At 41.3% G+C, this 17,431-nt stretch overlaps 1 protein-coding gene across 2 annotated transcripts in view; it reads right to left on the bottom strand.

Moving 5' to 3' along the window:
* The window catches only part of CDCP1 (CUB domain containing protein 1), a 40,315-nt gene extending 24,968 nt beyond the window's left edge, over window positions 1-15,347 (bottom strand). For both annotated transcript variants that reach the window (XM_020807672.3, XM_020807673.3), the window contains exon 1: window positions 15,124-15,347. In XM_020807672.3, the coding sequence (XP_020663331.3) occupies window positions 15,124-15,205 (82 nt within the window). In that variant the 5' untranslated portion in view covers window positions 15,206-15,347. The remainder of the gene's footprint in view (window positions 1-15,123) is intronic.
* Between the last annotated feature and the right edge of the window lie 2,084 nt (window positions 15,348-17,431).

The raw sequence follows: 17,431 nt of genomic DNA, 5'->3' as shown, positions 1-17,431 counted from the left end.
GTGCTTCCAGCTCTCATGGCAGCTGTCCACATTGCTTCTTCCATGTGTCCCAGCACTTTCAGCTTGCCCCAACTCACAGGGAAGCTGCTCCCTGTGTGTAGTCAAGGCTGGAGACAGAGTCAAAGCAGACTATGGTACTTTCAGCTGTTGTTGCTGTTTGTCACAATGTGCACTGCTAGGTGTGATCTGATACCTGCACTCCTGTAAGGAATTAGTTCATTCTGTATAGACAGACCATCCTGATATTTAGATGTAGATTTAAACTTCTGAAGAACGGTTCTGGAGAACTCTAAAGCTTGCACATTTCTGGCTTCTTCCTTGACTGTAGAATATATAATAATTACATAAGAATTAATAGTATGGACATCTTTCACATCTAGGGGCTGGTAGATATGCTTCTTGCTATTGGGCTGGATTTTCCGAAGGACTGGCCAGAAAAGAGTCAGCACAAATTAACAGTCCCACCCCATGAAGCCCCTGAAAATCCTTTGCTGGGAGTCAGAAGGTCCTGGTGAATAGGGTGAGCAACAGCAGAGGAACTGGGGGATGGGACCACCCCAAACAAGGGAAAACCAAACGTTTTGCTCATATTAGTGCAATTCCTACTCCCCTCCCCTGTTTTAGAATCTACCATGGATGGTCACATGAAAAAGGTGAACGAGGATTATGGTATGAACAGTATAATTCCCTCTTTGATATGACTATAAAAGGTACAAGAGCCCTGTCCTCTTCCTCATGGGGCCATCTGTTGTTGCTATGTGCTGTCACATTACCCTCAACTTACGGCGACCCCATAAATGAGCAATCTCCAAAATGTCCTTTCCTTGCCCAGCTCTTGGTAAACTCAAGCCTGTGGTGCCTTTAGGGAGTCAATCCATCCTGTATTTGGCCTTCCTCTTTTCCTGATGCCTTCCACCTTTCCCAGCATTTTTGTCTTTTTTCAGAGAATTCTGTCTTCTCATGATGTGCTCCAAAGCAGGACCTCAATTTCATCACTTTTGTCTCCAGAGATAGTTCAGGCTTGATTTAATCTAGGATTCACTGGTTTGTCTTTCTGGCAGTTCAGGGTATCCACAAAGCTCTCCTCCAACTTCAAAGAAGAATTTGGGTAACAGAAGGCCAAAATTAAAATCAATGGTCAAGTAACTGAAAATATTCAAATTGAACAAGGCACAAGGCAGGGTTGCCCACTTTCTCCATTATTATTTATTCTAACATTAGAAATTCTAAACAGACAAATAAGAGGGAATGCTGGAATTAAGGGTCTCAGAATAAGAGGAGAAGAATTTAAGCTGCACATATATGCTGATGATTTAACAATAATACTAGAAAACCCTCTGGACAGTTTGGAAGAATTAGTGAGAACTATAGAAGAATTCGGAGGTGTTGCAGGCCTTAAAATAAATTATTAAAAAACAAAATTCATGACTAAAAACATAAAGAAAGAAGACGTGGAAAGACTGGCAATCAAAACAAATTTTGAGGAGGTACAGAAAGTGAAATATCTAGGAGTTATCAATACAAAAAAACCCAAGTAATTTGATGAAAGAAAATTATCTTATAACACAGAAGGAAATTCAGAAAGACCTGGAAGAATTGAATAAGCTACAAACCTCTATGATGGGAAGAATCTCAACAATAAAGATGATGATATTACCAAAACTATTATTTTTATTTCAAAATTTACCAATTTAATTAAATTATAAATACTTCAAGGATCTGGACAGCATGATTTTGAAATTTGTATGGAAGGTCAAGAAACCAAGAATAAAACTTAGAATATTGCAAGACTTAAAAGAACAAGGTGGTCTAGGACTACAGAGTTGGCTATTATATTATAAGACACGTGCCATGGTCTGGATAAAAGAATGGATAACACTAGAAAATAAAAGATTATTGAAATTGGAGGGTCATGATCTAAAAAATGGGTTGGCATGCATATGTGTGGTATGGGAAATACAAAGAACAATCACATTTTGCAGAACATATTCTGAGGAAGGCACTCTGCTTAATATAGCAAAAATTGAAACACAAACCTACAAGAAAATTCCAATATGGGTAGCACCAATAGAAGCATTCACTTTGAAAGTATTGAATCAAAAGGGAGCTTTACATATAAAGACTTATTAACTAAAGCTCAGAATATAAAAGAGAAACAAGATCTAGAGAAACTGGGTCTAGCTATAGATTGGTGGTCAATGTTAAAATTAGAATCAAGATATAAAAAGAATAAAACCATGGGCTTTTTTTGAGTCCAAGTGGATGGGTTTACACTAATGAGAAAAATTATGGGTACAATACTGAAATGGACGAATGGACAAAGATGTGGAAAGAGAATCATAAAATGATTAAGCCAGTGAATCTCAGTGGAAACGTCCTTAATATGTTTCATAGATGGCATTTTACCCCTGTAAGAGTGGCAAAAATGTCAGAAGGTAACAGTAATGTTTGTTGGAAGTGTAAAAAAAAAAAAAAAAAAATTCAGGGACTTATTATCATATGTGGCTGTCATGTGAAAAAGCAAAAAAAAAAAAAAAAGGATATAGGTTTGAGAAATAGTAAAAGAGATTGTTATAATGCCAGAAAATATTGACAAGAAAATAAAATATAGTCTACTGTATATATTCACAGCAGCTAGGTTACTCTGGGCCCAAAAATGGAAGAATGAAGAGACACCAACAATGGATGAGCTATTAAAGAAGCTATTTGACATTGCAGAACTAGACATCCTTTCAGAGGCACTACAGGATCAGCCAAGAGACTTTGTAAAGCAAAGCTGGAAGCTGATATATAACTGGGCCCAGAAAAAGACAGGAACTTAGGGGGAAAATTAGGCTATAGCGAATCAGTGCTCACCAGAATCCCCTTGAAGATATTTCGATGACCAGACGACGGTGAAATCTCTGATCCATAGGGGAGGAAGGATGCTTAGCTGTGTTCTTTTTTTCTGTCTCTTTTGTTTGCTTTGCTAATTATCTCTTAGATTATTAATGTTTTTAAGTTTGTATTTTAGATATGAATAAAATGGTTTAAAAAGAATTTGGTGTGAAGAGGGTCACTTGGCTGTTACAGGAGAGAGTCGAAAAGATTCAGTACTACTTTCTTTTAATTAAAGGCATTTTATGATCTGCATAATTTATATAATTTTTTCACATTTTCATTATGTCATCAAGAAGATTTGCGGTACATCTAGAGACCAGTGAAGCTAACTTTAACTTTACTCCAGGCATTAGCACTACAGTACAACATAGAATATGCAGAATGTATCTGGATATTCTATGTTGTAGTGTTGAAGTGCACAGACTGCATGGGGAAACTTCTGAAAAAACACAACCTACAAATAGTATTCAAGCCCACCACAAAAATACAACAAATGTTACGGTCAGCAAAGGACAGAAGGGACCCCCTCACCACTGCAGGAGTATATCGGATACCTTGCAGTTGTGGCCAGGTATATATTGAAACCACAAAACGAAGCATCTACACCAGAATCAAAGAACATGAGAGAAACTGCAGACTAAAACAACCAGAAAAATCTGCAGTAGCTGAACATGCCCTAAAACAAGCTGGACATGAAATTCTATTTCAAAATACTGAAATACTGGACAACACCAGCAATCATTACGTCAGACTGCACAGGGAAGCCATTGAAATCCACAGGCACCAGCAGAACTTCAACAAAAAAGAGGAAAGTGTGAAGCTCAACAAAACTTGGCTCTCAGCTCTCAAAAATACAGCGTGCAAAAGGTCAACGAACTCTACCCAGCCACAAGGACAGGAGATCACTACACGCAAAAGACCAGCTAATGACACCCGTCAACCACAGTGACAGATAATCTCTTCTCCTTAGCACAACAATACACCCACAACAAGACACACTAATCACCCATCTACAGAAAAAGACAAAAGTCTATCTCACAGCCATAAATACTGCACTCCCAAGCCAACTACACCAGAGCACAGAGTGCTGTCCTCTGAAGATGCTGGCCACAGAGACTGGCAAAACGTTAGGAAGAACAACCTTCAGAACACGGCCAAAAGAGCCCGAAAAACCCACAACAACCAACTATCTGGATAACTATTTTTAAAAAAGTATACATGGAGCTTAAATCACATACAGTACCTCAGTTTTTAAAAACTGTTGGCACTACCAGCAAAGCATGCCCAGTAAAAATATGCCATGAGACATTTGGCAGAGAGAAGGGTAGCAAATTAACAAACTGAAAGTAGCTGAACCCTCCTGACAAATGCTAAGGAAATGATTACAACATATGAATCATTTCCATAGTTCATTCCACAACATCAAATGTGGGAAGAATATTGTGAAACCTTACACGTACACACATACACACACTTCCAAATGAAATTAAAAGAAGTCAAGAATTAAATAACTACTGGAGTTTTTGAAAGTGTCATTTTAATTCAGCATCCAGCCAAACTGACAAAAGCAGTTATAGCTGTCCTGGCCATAAAAAATACAGAATCCCTGCAGATTAATAATACCTTTTACAAAGTAAAACAAAGGAACTCTTTACAATGGAAGTCTCCATTAAAGAACTGTAACAGTATGTAACAGATTTAGTAGCAAAACTGTTTTGTAGCTGTCACTGTGGTACAAGCATGAACAGTTAAGGCGAAGCAGGAGATGGAGAGGCATGAGGTGGACTGATCACTATTACAGGCAACAAATCACAGGCGCTTTTAATTATGAAAGCAGTAATTAAACAGCTTGTATCAGCCATTGGACTTATACGAAGTATCACAGAAGGGAACAAAATGATTTTTTAATGCTGTATTTATATATTTAATGTTTAACTTCAATGGCTTATTACATCAAGGAAACAATGAAACAGGTTGTTTGGGAAATGGACATTCAAAAAACCAATGTACTAATGATGTTCAGTTCAAAACATCAGTATCAGGACAACCCTTTATTTAGTTATTATTCTTAAAGATGCAGAGTCCATATTGTTTAGTAGCTAATATGGGTATTTTTGCCTTTTATGATGTTAAACTATGATGATAAATCAGGTTTTCAAAATGCAAATACCTCCTCTATGTAGAGGGGAAAGGAGAGAACTGTAATGGACAATAACATAGTGTTTATGTGTGTGGTATTTGTGCTGTGGAAGCTGCAGGATCAATCTGACAACATACCAGTTGTGTGCCTGGTTGCACAGGACGAGGACCTCATGAGATTTCCTCAGCAGCTTTCATAGCTGCAGCTGCGTACACATCTAAATACTGAATAGGATATTGGCCAACGTTAGTCACAGATCCATTCCCAGAAGCAAGTCTAAATTTCACAATTTCACAATACTTTGGCTAATCAGAGTCTAATCCACCCCAGGATATATATTTGACTAACTGTGCAAAGAGGATTTTAGAAAGAAGAACTTTAGTTGCTTCGTAGCTGCACACGAGCAAGGAAGTATGGATCTAAGCTGTACATGAGTGAAGTTCAGTTTGAATCCAGGGTCTTGTTTCAGAGTCCCAGGACAGCTGAGCACAGCATCACAGCCAGCCTGCAGAAAGTAGTTAACGATTTCATTTTCTGCTATGTCCTCTTCCAGCGCTTTCTCCTGGGACGGTGAAAACTCCCCATGATACTAATAAACGATCTTCTCCCTGCCAAACAAGAATGCCTAACAAGCAGTGGTGACTGGTGTCCAGTGGGATTGGTGTAAGTAGAAGGCATTCACAGTGTTCTGGAGTCTGGGAGAACTAGGCACAGAAATTAATACACACAAACACAGAGGCAGATCAGCAGGCGTACACCCAGATACAGTCCAGGAAGAGATTGGAAATGGCCATAACCCTCCACCTTCAGTACGGAAGGAGTCAGAGTTGACTCAGTGCAAATACCCAAAGTCTGAGATGAGACAGAGCCCCATTTGCTGTAACAACATGCCACTGATGCTTTTTAGAAGTGGCTTCCTCAGGAACTGCAACTCTCTCCATGCCTGCTGTGGTCCCATTAATCTCGGTTTCCCTGCCTCCCACTACAGCAGCTATAATTTCCATTTTAAAAGGCCTGCAGATGCAAAGAAGTGTTTGCCTCAAAGAGCTACACAGACCTCAGTATACAAGCCGGCACAGACCTGACATAGAGATTTCCAAGAGCGGGTGAAATGAGATGAAAATACAAATGAAATGCAAATCTTCACCCTTGGGTGAAGGAGTGGCTCCAGTATTTTTCATATACTAGGAAGAATCTCTTCTGTGCAGTGCTTAATATGCAACACATACAAAAAGCAAGGACATAACAGAAGACAAGGAAGTTATCAGCCTGACCCAAACAAAGAAGCCAGGGCAAGGGCTTATGTTTACTCTGGTAAACAAAGCCTTTGCAAAAATTCAGATACTAAGCTTTTCTTCAAACTAATTCCTTCCATCAGACAAAAAACGGAGCAGGCACTCTTACACTCTGTACCTTGCATCAAACTGGTTAGGTGCTCTTTGTACGTGAAAGAAAGGCTGTGGGAGGGACTTTTCTCAGTTCTTCCTGCAGTAGGCTTTTACAACAACCTTCCTCAACCTTTTGCCCTCTGGCTATCTCACATTACAGATCTCACCATATCCACCAGGCAGAGTTATCAGAATTGTCCAACATGTTGGGAGGGCACAAGGTCGGGGAAGGCAGCCACTACATTTTCAAAGCCAGTGCTGCAACCACATGCTGTGGTTTGGAGACACTGCTGTCCAAAACCATCTAGAGAGCCACTGGTCTTCACCTCTGGCATAAAGAAATAAGATATCCTGCTTTTAAATAAGTTACAGTAGTACCCCTTACATGTCTCTTAAAAGTATGCCTACCAAGTTCCATTTGGCTCAGTCCAAGTAAACACGTATACAATAGCAAGGAAGGAGATACTCAGTGTGGTGTGTAGTGGATAGAGTGGTGTAGTGGATAGAATTCTCATGAGTGAATTACTTGTAAGGATACATTGATATAGCTGAAGTTGGAATGATTACAATGTTATGGACACCAGTAAAATTATGTACCTCTATGTACTGGAAAAAGAAAGTAGTGCTTCCTCTTTTTTGTTAATTCAACGGGAGTTAGGATATGGCTGTAATGCACACACTAATGCACCAAGTGTAAGCTCATAAAAAGGAATATATGAAAATTCTGATGAGGAAATGGTGGATATCTGATAAGATTCAGAACAACAAATTTCTTCTGAATGATTATACCTTGCTTTTTGTTATGTCGCAGGAAGGAGGCACAGAACTCTGGTAACTAACTAAATGAAATATTAGGATGCAGAATAAATTGTGTGTATTTCATCTTTGTGTTTCTTAGACCTTTTTCTGTATTTCTAGAAGCCAGAAGTAGAAATGAACTATTTGGTTATGGATGAAATAATCAATTAAGAACAACACAAGATGTTACTTTTATATTCAAACAAATACTTGGAGCATATTTGTGTTGGAATAAACATCCTGAAACTGGAAGCCCAGTAACATGTTACTTCATATGCAGTGTTTATATTTGGGGGTAGGGGGTGGGGAATGAAGACACTGAAAACAGTTGTATCCAAATATGGTTGAGCAACACTAACTATAATTCCTGGAATGCTGCTCAAACAGAGTAAAGTGACAGCAGTTTCATCCATTTGGAAATGATGTCACTGAAGAGACTGCCACTGTAACTGCAGTCCTGCACACATAGACCTAGGAATCTAACTTACTGAAATATGCAGGAATCAACGAGTAGACACTCATAGGATGGAACTGTGAAGATGTCAATATTTGGATTAATGCAAAACTAGCTTGGAGATTGGACAAGGGTGGCAGAGCCAACAGTAAAATAACTCTGTAGAGAACCATGGTGCTCAAGGAAGAACTTGAATGGTGGTGAAGATCTTTTGAAAAATATTCATTCATTCATTCATTCATTCATTCATTCATTCATTCATTCATTCATTCATTCATTCAAATTCATACCCCACTCATTTAGTGAACATGCCCTGGACCCATTTCAGTCGGGCTTCAGGCCGCGCCATGGTACAGAAATGGCACTGGTCGCACTGTTGGATGACCTGTTGAGGAAGGCTGACAGGGGCACTATGTCCTTGTTGGTCCTCCTCGACATTTCAGTGGCCTTTGATACCGTCAACCACAGTATCCTCCTGGGGAGGCTCTTGGAGTTGGGAATCGGTGGATAGGCACTTGCCTGGCTCCGATCCTTCTTGGAGGACCGCCCTCAGCGAGTCCAGTTTGGAGAGAGTGTTTCGGCCCTATGGAGCCTCAATTGTGGAGTTCTGGAGGGTTTGATCATCTCTCCAATGCTGTTCAACATCTATATGAGACCGTGGGAGGGGTAATCAGGGGGTGTGGGGCCTCGTGCCATCAGTATGCTGATGACACACAGCTCTACATATTTTTTTCACCTTCCTCAGTGGATGCCTTTTTGTCCCTTGAGAGCTGCCTCGAGGCTGTACTGCGGTGGATGCAGGAGAATGGACTGAGGCTGAACCTGAACAAGACAGAGGTCCTGAGGGTGGGTGGCCCCTCCATCTGCGGTTTGGGAAACTCCCTCTCTTTTGGGGGGGTGATTTTCACCGCAAAGAGTGAGGTTCGCAGCTTGGGAGTACATCTGGACCTGGTGCTCACCATGGAGACCCAGGTGGCGTTAGTGGTCTGCTCCGCCTATTTCTATCTGTGGTGGATAGCCCAGCTGCTTCCCTATCTTGATTCTGGGGTGCTCACCACTCTGGTCCATGCACTCGTAATCTCAAGATTAGACCACTGTAATGCACTCTACATGAGGCTACCTTTGAGGCTGTTGCGGAAAATTCAAATGGTGCAAAATGCAGCAGCCAGACTTCTCACTGGGACGAGAAAATACCAGCATATCACTCCCACCCTGGCCACCTTCTCATTCTTTTCCGCATCCACTTCAAAATGTTAATGATGATTTATAAAGCCCTAAGTGGTTTAGGAAATCAATACATGGTGGAATACCTTCTCCCACCTAGATCTACCCGAGTCACTCGTTTTAGCCAGGAAAGATGGCTGAGGGGCCTAACGCTGAGAGAGGCCCAGAAGGCAAGAACAAGAAACCGGGCCTTCTTGGCAGTGGCCCCTCATCTATGGAACACCTTGCCATTGGAAATCACCCTGGCACTCTCGCTGGGTGTTTTTAATAGTCAGTTAAAGATTTGGCTCTTTAGGTAGGCCTTCCCTCCAGCCAACACTTGATTTCTTCTCTTTAGTTTTCCTTTTCCCCATCTTGAACTTTTAAATTTTTTGATTTGATTATGTGATTGCTTTGATGACTTTTAATGATGTTTTATAACCGCTTGTAAGCCACCCCGAGTAGACTCTGTCTAGAGGGGCAGGGTAGAAATCAAATAATAAATAAATAAATAACCAGACTATTGTGAAGAGTGTGTGACAGGCCATGGGGAAGAGATGATCTAAGAGAACTAGCTTGACAATCTTCACCTTTAAATTAATAAAGAAACCCAACAGCTTTCTGTCAAGCCAACAGAGCAAGAGCAAGCAGACACTAAGAAAACTACAAGATTAAGTTCTACAGAATGTCTACTTTGTTTTAGCTGAATTTTCAAGCAATAGTTGTAACAAAGACACCAATAGCAAACCATATTTATTTATTTATTTATTTATTTATTTATTTATTTATTTATTTATTTATTTATTTATTTATATCCCGCCCATCTAGTCATTCGACTGCTTTGTGACTCCACATAACACAAAATAGCTTGGGGCCAGTTTTATAATGTTGGTGGTTAGGAATTTTGCCCAAAACAGAAGAGTCAGATAAAAATGAGAACTTGGGAAAGCTACCTTCTGAATTACAACTCCCAGAATCCTTATATCACCATGGTCACTGGCTGGCTGGGGAATTCACGGAGTGGTACACCAAATGACAGATGTTCCCAAGCTCTAGAAGAGCCAGAAAAGATATTTTGCAAAATACAAGGTAGCTATCCAAAGCTAGTTGAGAAGCAGCTGTGCAAGAGCTAAATAAATTGTTTGAATTGCATTTCACCCCATTTTCAACATTTGAGATGGTTAGTAAATTAAAAATTATCAAAATCAATAAAATCTTACAGATAGTACTCTATAACTCAGAATTCATGTTTCATCCACTTTATTTATTTAAAGTATTTGTATCCCGCCTTCCTCCTTAAAAAGAACCCAAGGCAGCTTACAATCCAGGTGAAATCACACTCCTTTCAGGCCCATACTCATACACAAGAACTTATAATCATGAACCTTGGCTAGGAGGTAAGAAAACTGTACAAGATGGCACTGCCTTTACCAATCTTAATGTCCAGGAAGATTTTTTACATATATAACCATTGTTATATCCAACATCAAGTTGTGTCCAACTTCAGGTGATTCTAACACAGTTTCCAAAGTACGTGAGATATTCAAGAAGTGGTTTACCATTACCATTCTGCACTAGGTTTTCGGTGTGGATTCAAAACTAGGCCACCCAAGTTCTAATCCAGCATTCCATGCATAATACCATACTGGTTCCTATGGGTACAGTTGCTCTTTTGAACAACTTTGTTGTAACTGATGGACTTCTAGGTTTAGAAACAGCTTGTCCTTGAAACAGTCACTGGGGAGGAAGAGAACATTTCCCATGCTTTGCTTTTTTTTTCTTCCCAAAGGACCTAGCTGCCCACATTGGGAAATGGGTTAAAAGCCCTTTGGTCTGAATTGGAATGCCTCTTATTTATTATCTATAAGAAGATAAATATTCAGAGAACAAGTTCCAAAAGCTTCCAGCAAAATAGGTCACATCCAATTGGAATTTTAGACAGAATAATTCCAGAGCTTAATCACAAAGCTGTCTGGACTATTTAGTCAACATTTAGCTATGCTTTTTGCTGGAGCACAAACCACAACCATGTTAAACAATGATGCTTGTTGGAACCCATCCCTGGTGAAGGTTCAATTTTTTAATTTAAATCCTCACACTCACTGGCAACAGCCTCCACTGCACACAATCATTTCTAATTCTACAATTATTTTACAGGAACAGAACTTCAAAAATAGTTTTATTGGAGTCATTAAAGCATTAAAGTAGCTTTGTTTAGATTTGTGGCCATGCAAATATATCAGGCTCTGCCTCTGCTTTGCTAAATACATTCTTATCAGTAAAAAGGCTTTAGGGATTGATTAAAAGCCCACTTCTCTAGAAGAGCCAGGAATCTGGATGTTCTCAATAAGCTTGAGTAAACTTACTGAGATGGACAACATGATAAGCATTTGTATCCAGAGAAAAGCCAGTGGTGCAAAAGTAGCAATGAGAAGAAGGGACCAGTCAATAATCACCATTTCCTGCCTCTCTCTGCAGGAAATGGTAATTACTGGCTGCTCCGATTACTCCAGTGGGTCTACTTGGATGAGTAACATCAACTGCATGTTGCAAGAAAACTGTTCATTTTTTAGGACAGAAAAATTGACACAACAAAACGAGAGGAAATTCACTCTCGTTTTGTTCCTCAAAGCATTCTATGGAGAAAATATTCTGATTTTTAAAGCAACATCTAAGCATATTAGCATACAAACTGGGTGTGCTACTCTTCCCTTGAAATATGGAATACCTTCACAAATCAATAATCAACTCAAATTACATACAACAATAATTATATATGCTATATTTACATAAATTTAAAGATGTTAAATTTTACTTAAATTTTTAACTTAAATTTTTAATTTTATACATAATACATAATATTATACATAAAAGATTTTTAAGATTTTAAAGATATTTTAAAATTTAATATATTTAAAGCTTTGTAGAACCACCTGTGCATACAGTGTGCATTATTCCCACTTCATATGCAGAGGCTCTCCTGTACATTGTTGATTACAGTGCTCTTGGCCATTAGCCTTGCTGGCTGGGACTAATAGGAACTCAGGTTTAACATCTGAAGAAACATGGTTACCCACTCCTGTTCTAGACTGACGATACTGTACTTCTAACGCAATGATCTTTGATAAATAGGGTATTGTCAGTGGTCACTGTTCAGAAGCCCATCTTGAATGCATAGGACTCACTAAGGATAGGATACCCCAATGGTATGCTGACATCAGATCAGACCTGGATCAATTACTACGTCACTATAGTATATCAGCAAGGGACATGGTGGTGCTGGGGGTTAAACCGCAGAAGCCTCTGTGCTGCAAAGTTGGAAGGCCAGCAGTCCTGAGTGAGCTCCTGTCACTTGTCCCAACGCCTGCCAACCCAGGAGTTTGAAAGCATGTAAAAATGAGAGCAGGTAAAGTGGTACCACCTCGGTGGGAAGGTAACAGTGTTCCATGTCTAGTTGCACTGGCCACGTGACCATGGAAACTGTCTTCGGACAAACGGCGGCTCTATGGCTTGGAAACTGGGAATGAGCACCGTGCCCTACAGTCAGACACGACTGGACTAAATGTCAAGGGGAACCTTTACCTTTACCTATAGCAGTGGTCATGAACCTTTTTGAGCTCACGTGCCCAAACTGGGAGGGGAACAGTGGGCGGTGTGCTGTGCCAGCGGTGGAACCAGAAGTGGTGGCAGAAGGGGGAATCCCGGGCACTGAGGTGCCTCGAGACACCACTCCAGATCCACCACCAGCTGCTCCAGATCGTGACCCACCGCCTTTCCGGGCACCAGCACCGCATTTGCAGTGCCTGCTCAGGTTTAGCAGTTGGGGGGGGGGGAAGCAATCCAGCGACTTATGGCTTGCGTGCTGACAGAAAGAGCTCCGCATGCCAGCTGTGGCACTTGTGCCATCGGTTCATCATCGCTGACCTATAGTATATCAACAAGGAATCATCCCCAAGAAGTCTTTGAAGAATTATACCAAGAAAGATAATAACATCTCCTTTGCTTCACACATGAGGTGTCTTCAAACTGTCTTGTTGTTCAGAACATGAGAGTTCAAACATCACATGAGAAGAGACCAGTTTCAATGTCACTTGATGACAACTTTTAATATACAGTATTAGCAAATATCCCAGAGTGAAGAAAAACTGCCATATTACACATAAAAAGGTTTTTTAGAGTACCGAGATGTGAGAAGAGGTGGTGCGATTCATATGGTATTGAAGTGCCATGAGAAGTTTCTATATGGGACCCTTGCTTAAAGTCCTCTGCCATGTAGCAACCTGTCAACTTCGGGATACTGAAAAGTGTCTCTGATTGATGTGAGTGAACATATGTGGCAATAAAGTCCATTTTCAGCCACCTAGCATACCCTAAACTGCCACAGTGACTGCTCTGGATCTGTGAGGACATTGTCAACTCTCAGATTAAGCTACCCATCTTGTCCATTTGAAAAAAAATCACAATGACTGAGATAAGAATACACATCTGTTTACAGAAAAGCACTGGCTAAAACTATCACTGTCTATCTAACTTCAGGTGTGAGTTCTTTTGGGAGATAACAGGGTAGCCTATCATTTTTTGCTGTATCCAGTGCACCTGGGGGGGGGGGTGGTGAAGTTAAGAAGCCTCTTGGGCAATGACAAATATAAATATAATACTAGAAAGCTGTTTTAATTAGTATGGAAGTTAATGCTTGGAGTGTATAGAAGAGTGAGCCACCGGACCACAGTAGTCCTCTTAAACCTATTTTCCAGGAAACTAATCCTTTATGTGGATGTACGAAGCACCTTCTCTTATGTGCTTATTTTACAGAGGTCAGGGATAGGCAACTGTTGTGCTCCTGTTTTTTTTTTTTTTAACTACAACTCCCATAATTCCCATGATTGACTATGCTGGCTAAGACTGATGGGAGCTGTTTGTTCTGTCATGTGCCATCAAGCCAGAGCTGACCTATAGTGACCCTAACAAGGTTTGCAAAGTAAGTGAAATGTTTAAGGAATGGTTTTACCAGTTACACGCTTCCCGTGAGTTTCCATGGCTGTGCAGGGATCTGAACCCTGACATCCTCCTAGACCCACAATGGGAGCTGCAGGCCCCCCCAAATCCAAAGTGCCTTAGTTGCCTCTTATGTAGTCCAGCATAGTCCAGCAACAGTTGTGAAGCTTCAGAGAAAGGTATATTACACTCCTGAAGATTTCCAAAGTTGTAACTAGAGCCTTCTACATGCAATTGCTTTTCCTCCCCTTGTAAATATCCACCACGATTAACATCAATGTGAACCTGCCCAGGATCTAGCTGTCAGAGCCTCCCATTAAAAGACTGCCACTCTACGCAGAAGGCATAATTCGTAGGGATGATAACAGAACAAGAACATAAAACAGAATGGGAACCTTTTGGCCCACCCCATGTTCATGAACTAGTATGTCCATCACCAGTATTGTCCGGCTGGCTAGAGCCAACGGGAACTGGAGCTCTACCACATCTGGAGACCCACAGATTCCCCTGCCCTGGCAGGCAAGAAAAGTAACATAATTACATCTGCAGGAGCACTGAAATTAGCCCAAAACAACAGTAATATGCCTTGTAAAGACATCGTTGGTTTTAAGGACAACCAGAAACCAATCAGTTCAGATTCTGGATGCATCATTTAATAGAAGGTCAAGATCCATCTATTCGCACAACTTAGACTCTAACCTTTAGCTGCCTACTTCTGTGACTCCAAAAGTTTCAACGGATGGGATAAGGTTATTCCTAGAAGACGCCTGGTGAAATCCCTGGGTTTTAACTCAGGAACGACTTATTTGTCCCATTTATCTCAGTGAGCCTACTGTAAACAAGATCAATCCCAGATCCAAGCTACCGTAACTCGAAGTGGTCTGATCACGTCTCCAAAGGGGGCGCGCCCAAAGGAAACAATGAGCAGGAGCTTCTTCTCTGTACTTCAAGACCAGCCCTTTCCCAACCACTTGCCTGCAAATATTCTTTTTTCTGCTCCACCCGCCCCCTCCGCGCGCCAACCAACATGCTATACTAGAAGCGAGGAAGCTTATCAGCCATACCTGAAGCGGAACCAGCAGGCCACTTTATCAGCTTCCATTCTTAAATTTGGACTCACAGACTACACACCTCAAACACGCACCCACCAAAACGCTCGACTTTCACACGGTTCCGGAAAAAGCAGGGTGGGCTTCCCTTTTTCCTTTCAGCTTAATATCGGATTTGCCAGAAACTGTGTTTGGAGCCATTAGGCTCCCGGTTACCTGCTCCTTGTAGGATCAGTTCCAGAGCTAGTAGGAGTTTGGTGAGCAGCAGCAGCCGCACGATCCGCCGGTCGGGAGCCATGGACGCGCAACCGCCCCTCCCCGACGGCCGCAGCGCCGAGCCCTTCTAACTCCAGCTCCGGCCGCACGCGACCCTACTATACACCTTCCCCTTCACTGGTGGATCGCGCCGCAGGCAGGCGTGTCGGGTTCCTCAGGAGGGGCTGCTGAGCGATTTCTTCCTGCTCAACATGGGCTCGGGCAAGTAGCAAGAAGGGCTCCACCCTCGCTCTGCTACCGATCTCCAGGTACAACTCCTCCTCTTTCCCAACGCAGGCGTGGCGTTTGAATTACAGTACTTTCCTGGCCTCTCTGTAACTCAGAGTGAGAAAGCGGTAGCTCCGCCCTGGCCCCAGCCTCGTCCCACCGCTGGAAAGGGACACACAGACATAAACTACTCCCCCTCGGGGTGACTCCCCCCCAGCTGGAGAAAAGGCGGATACTGACCCTCGTGTGGATTACCTCGCGCAATATTCCCTATTCGGTAGTGTTTTTTGTTAATTTCTGGGAGAGCACTGAATTGTTCGAGGGCGGCGTCAGTTGATAAGGGAAGAGGAGATAAGCGTTTTTATTAAGGGCTTTTTGTGGAGAATTCTGGATAGTAAAGCCAAAGTATTCGCATTCTGCTAGCATAGGGCGCTCGGATATTACCATCCTGAGGTAACGCTGCGCCTGGCTACTGGGCTCGCACCCTGATTCACACATACTTGGAGGAAAATCTCTCTCTGACACGTAACTTTTCCTCTCTAAACGTCCTGCAAGGCGTGTGAGCGTGGACGGAGCTGTGGCTATGAAGAGTAACCTCCCTATTCTACCACTGAACCGTTTAAACTGTCTCGAACATGTGAGGTGTCCTAAATATTTTGGAGTCTGAAATGGAAAGTCCAAATAGCACCAGCCTTTTTTTAAAAGTTAGTGATATTTAGTTAATTGGAGTAATGATATTAAATTACTGATATTAAGTTAATTTAGAAGAGGGGGATGGGAGGCTTTCAGGCACATGCTAGTTGTGATGTGGGTTAGATGCATTCCTTACGCTACTGTTATCATTGGTGTCCCAAATTCACTAACTAGGATACCTTGCCTTATTTCAAGGCTACATCTGTGTCTGTATGTTTGGACCTGTGAGTGTAGCAGTGTTTGTGAGGAAGGTGAGACGACCCACATCTTACCAGTGGGATGTCTTGGTTAGAGCACTTGGGACAAAAAAGAAATGAGTTCTTCAGCCAACCATGTAATTAAACTCTCTGGGTGACTTTAGGCCAGCATTCTGTATAAGCCAGGCTTATCTTACACAATTATTGTGGAGATAAACTAGCAGAAAACAATGGTCCTCAATGTACATGAGCTCACTGGATAATAGAAATGTAATTAAAAAATAAAATCTACTTGTTGTACACAATTTTACAAAGTACGTATATTGTTTGAAATAGCCCTCAGGTAAGGAGCAGATATTTGCTCCTGTGACAGCTGGATAGCTCAGTGCTTTAGGCATCCAGCTGCAGAGCTAGAAGCTGAGAGTTAATTCCCAACTGTGCCTCCTTGATAGGGGCTAGACTCGTTAATCCATAAAGTTCATTCACATTTAAGATTACACAAAGATATACAAACTATTAAATTTAGTATACTGTATTTTGCCAAAATATGTTTTATTCTTCATAGTCTGTTTTAAAATAAAGTAGAATAACTGTAACTTGCCATAAGTAGTTTTCTTAAGGTGGGATGTGAACTATAATCTAAAATCCTCTGTCCAGGCTTTGCCCTTGAAAAACAAGCTTCACACCTGAATATGGAAAAAAAAGTACTCTTGAATACAGCACGATGACGGTAGTAAGGTGATGATTCCCAAGCTTTACATCTTAGAGGTTATTAGGCTTTGAGTTCCAGAAACCTCAGTGAATTTATCGAGTAATCAGGGAAGTTGTGGTGGAACACCATCCAGGAACCCAGGTTTGATCTCCAGATATTTTGGACATCCTCTCCCAGAAATCCCAGCCAGCAAAAACTAAGATAAAAGATGGCGGGAGGCCCACTGTTCCCAGCCTCTCAGTTTAGAGGCATTTTAAACAGAAATCAACTTTAGAGGAACAGACTTGAACAGGAGCCAGATCATCTTAAACAGATATGCAGCCTTTCATTGCAGCCTGTATAGTTTATCAGGACAAGGTCATTGCCCAGAGATTTTAGTTTACGTGCTTAAAATTTTTCTCCAGAGAACAAAGATGATCCATCTCTAGATTTGTTTTCT

This window comes from Pogona vitticeps, chromosome 6, assembly GCF_051106095.1.
Source record: "Pogona vitticeps strain Pit_001003342236 chromosome 6, PviZW2.1, whole genome shotgun sequence".
Classification (NCBI taxonomy): Eukaryota; Metazoa; Chordata; class Lepidosauria; order Squamata; family Agamidae; genus Pogona; species Pogona vitticeps.
The sequence above is the reverse complement of the archived record's forward strand: the minus strand, read 5'-3'. Positions and strand labels throughout refer to the sequence as shown.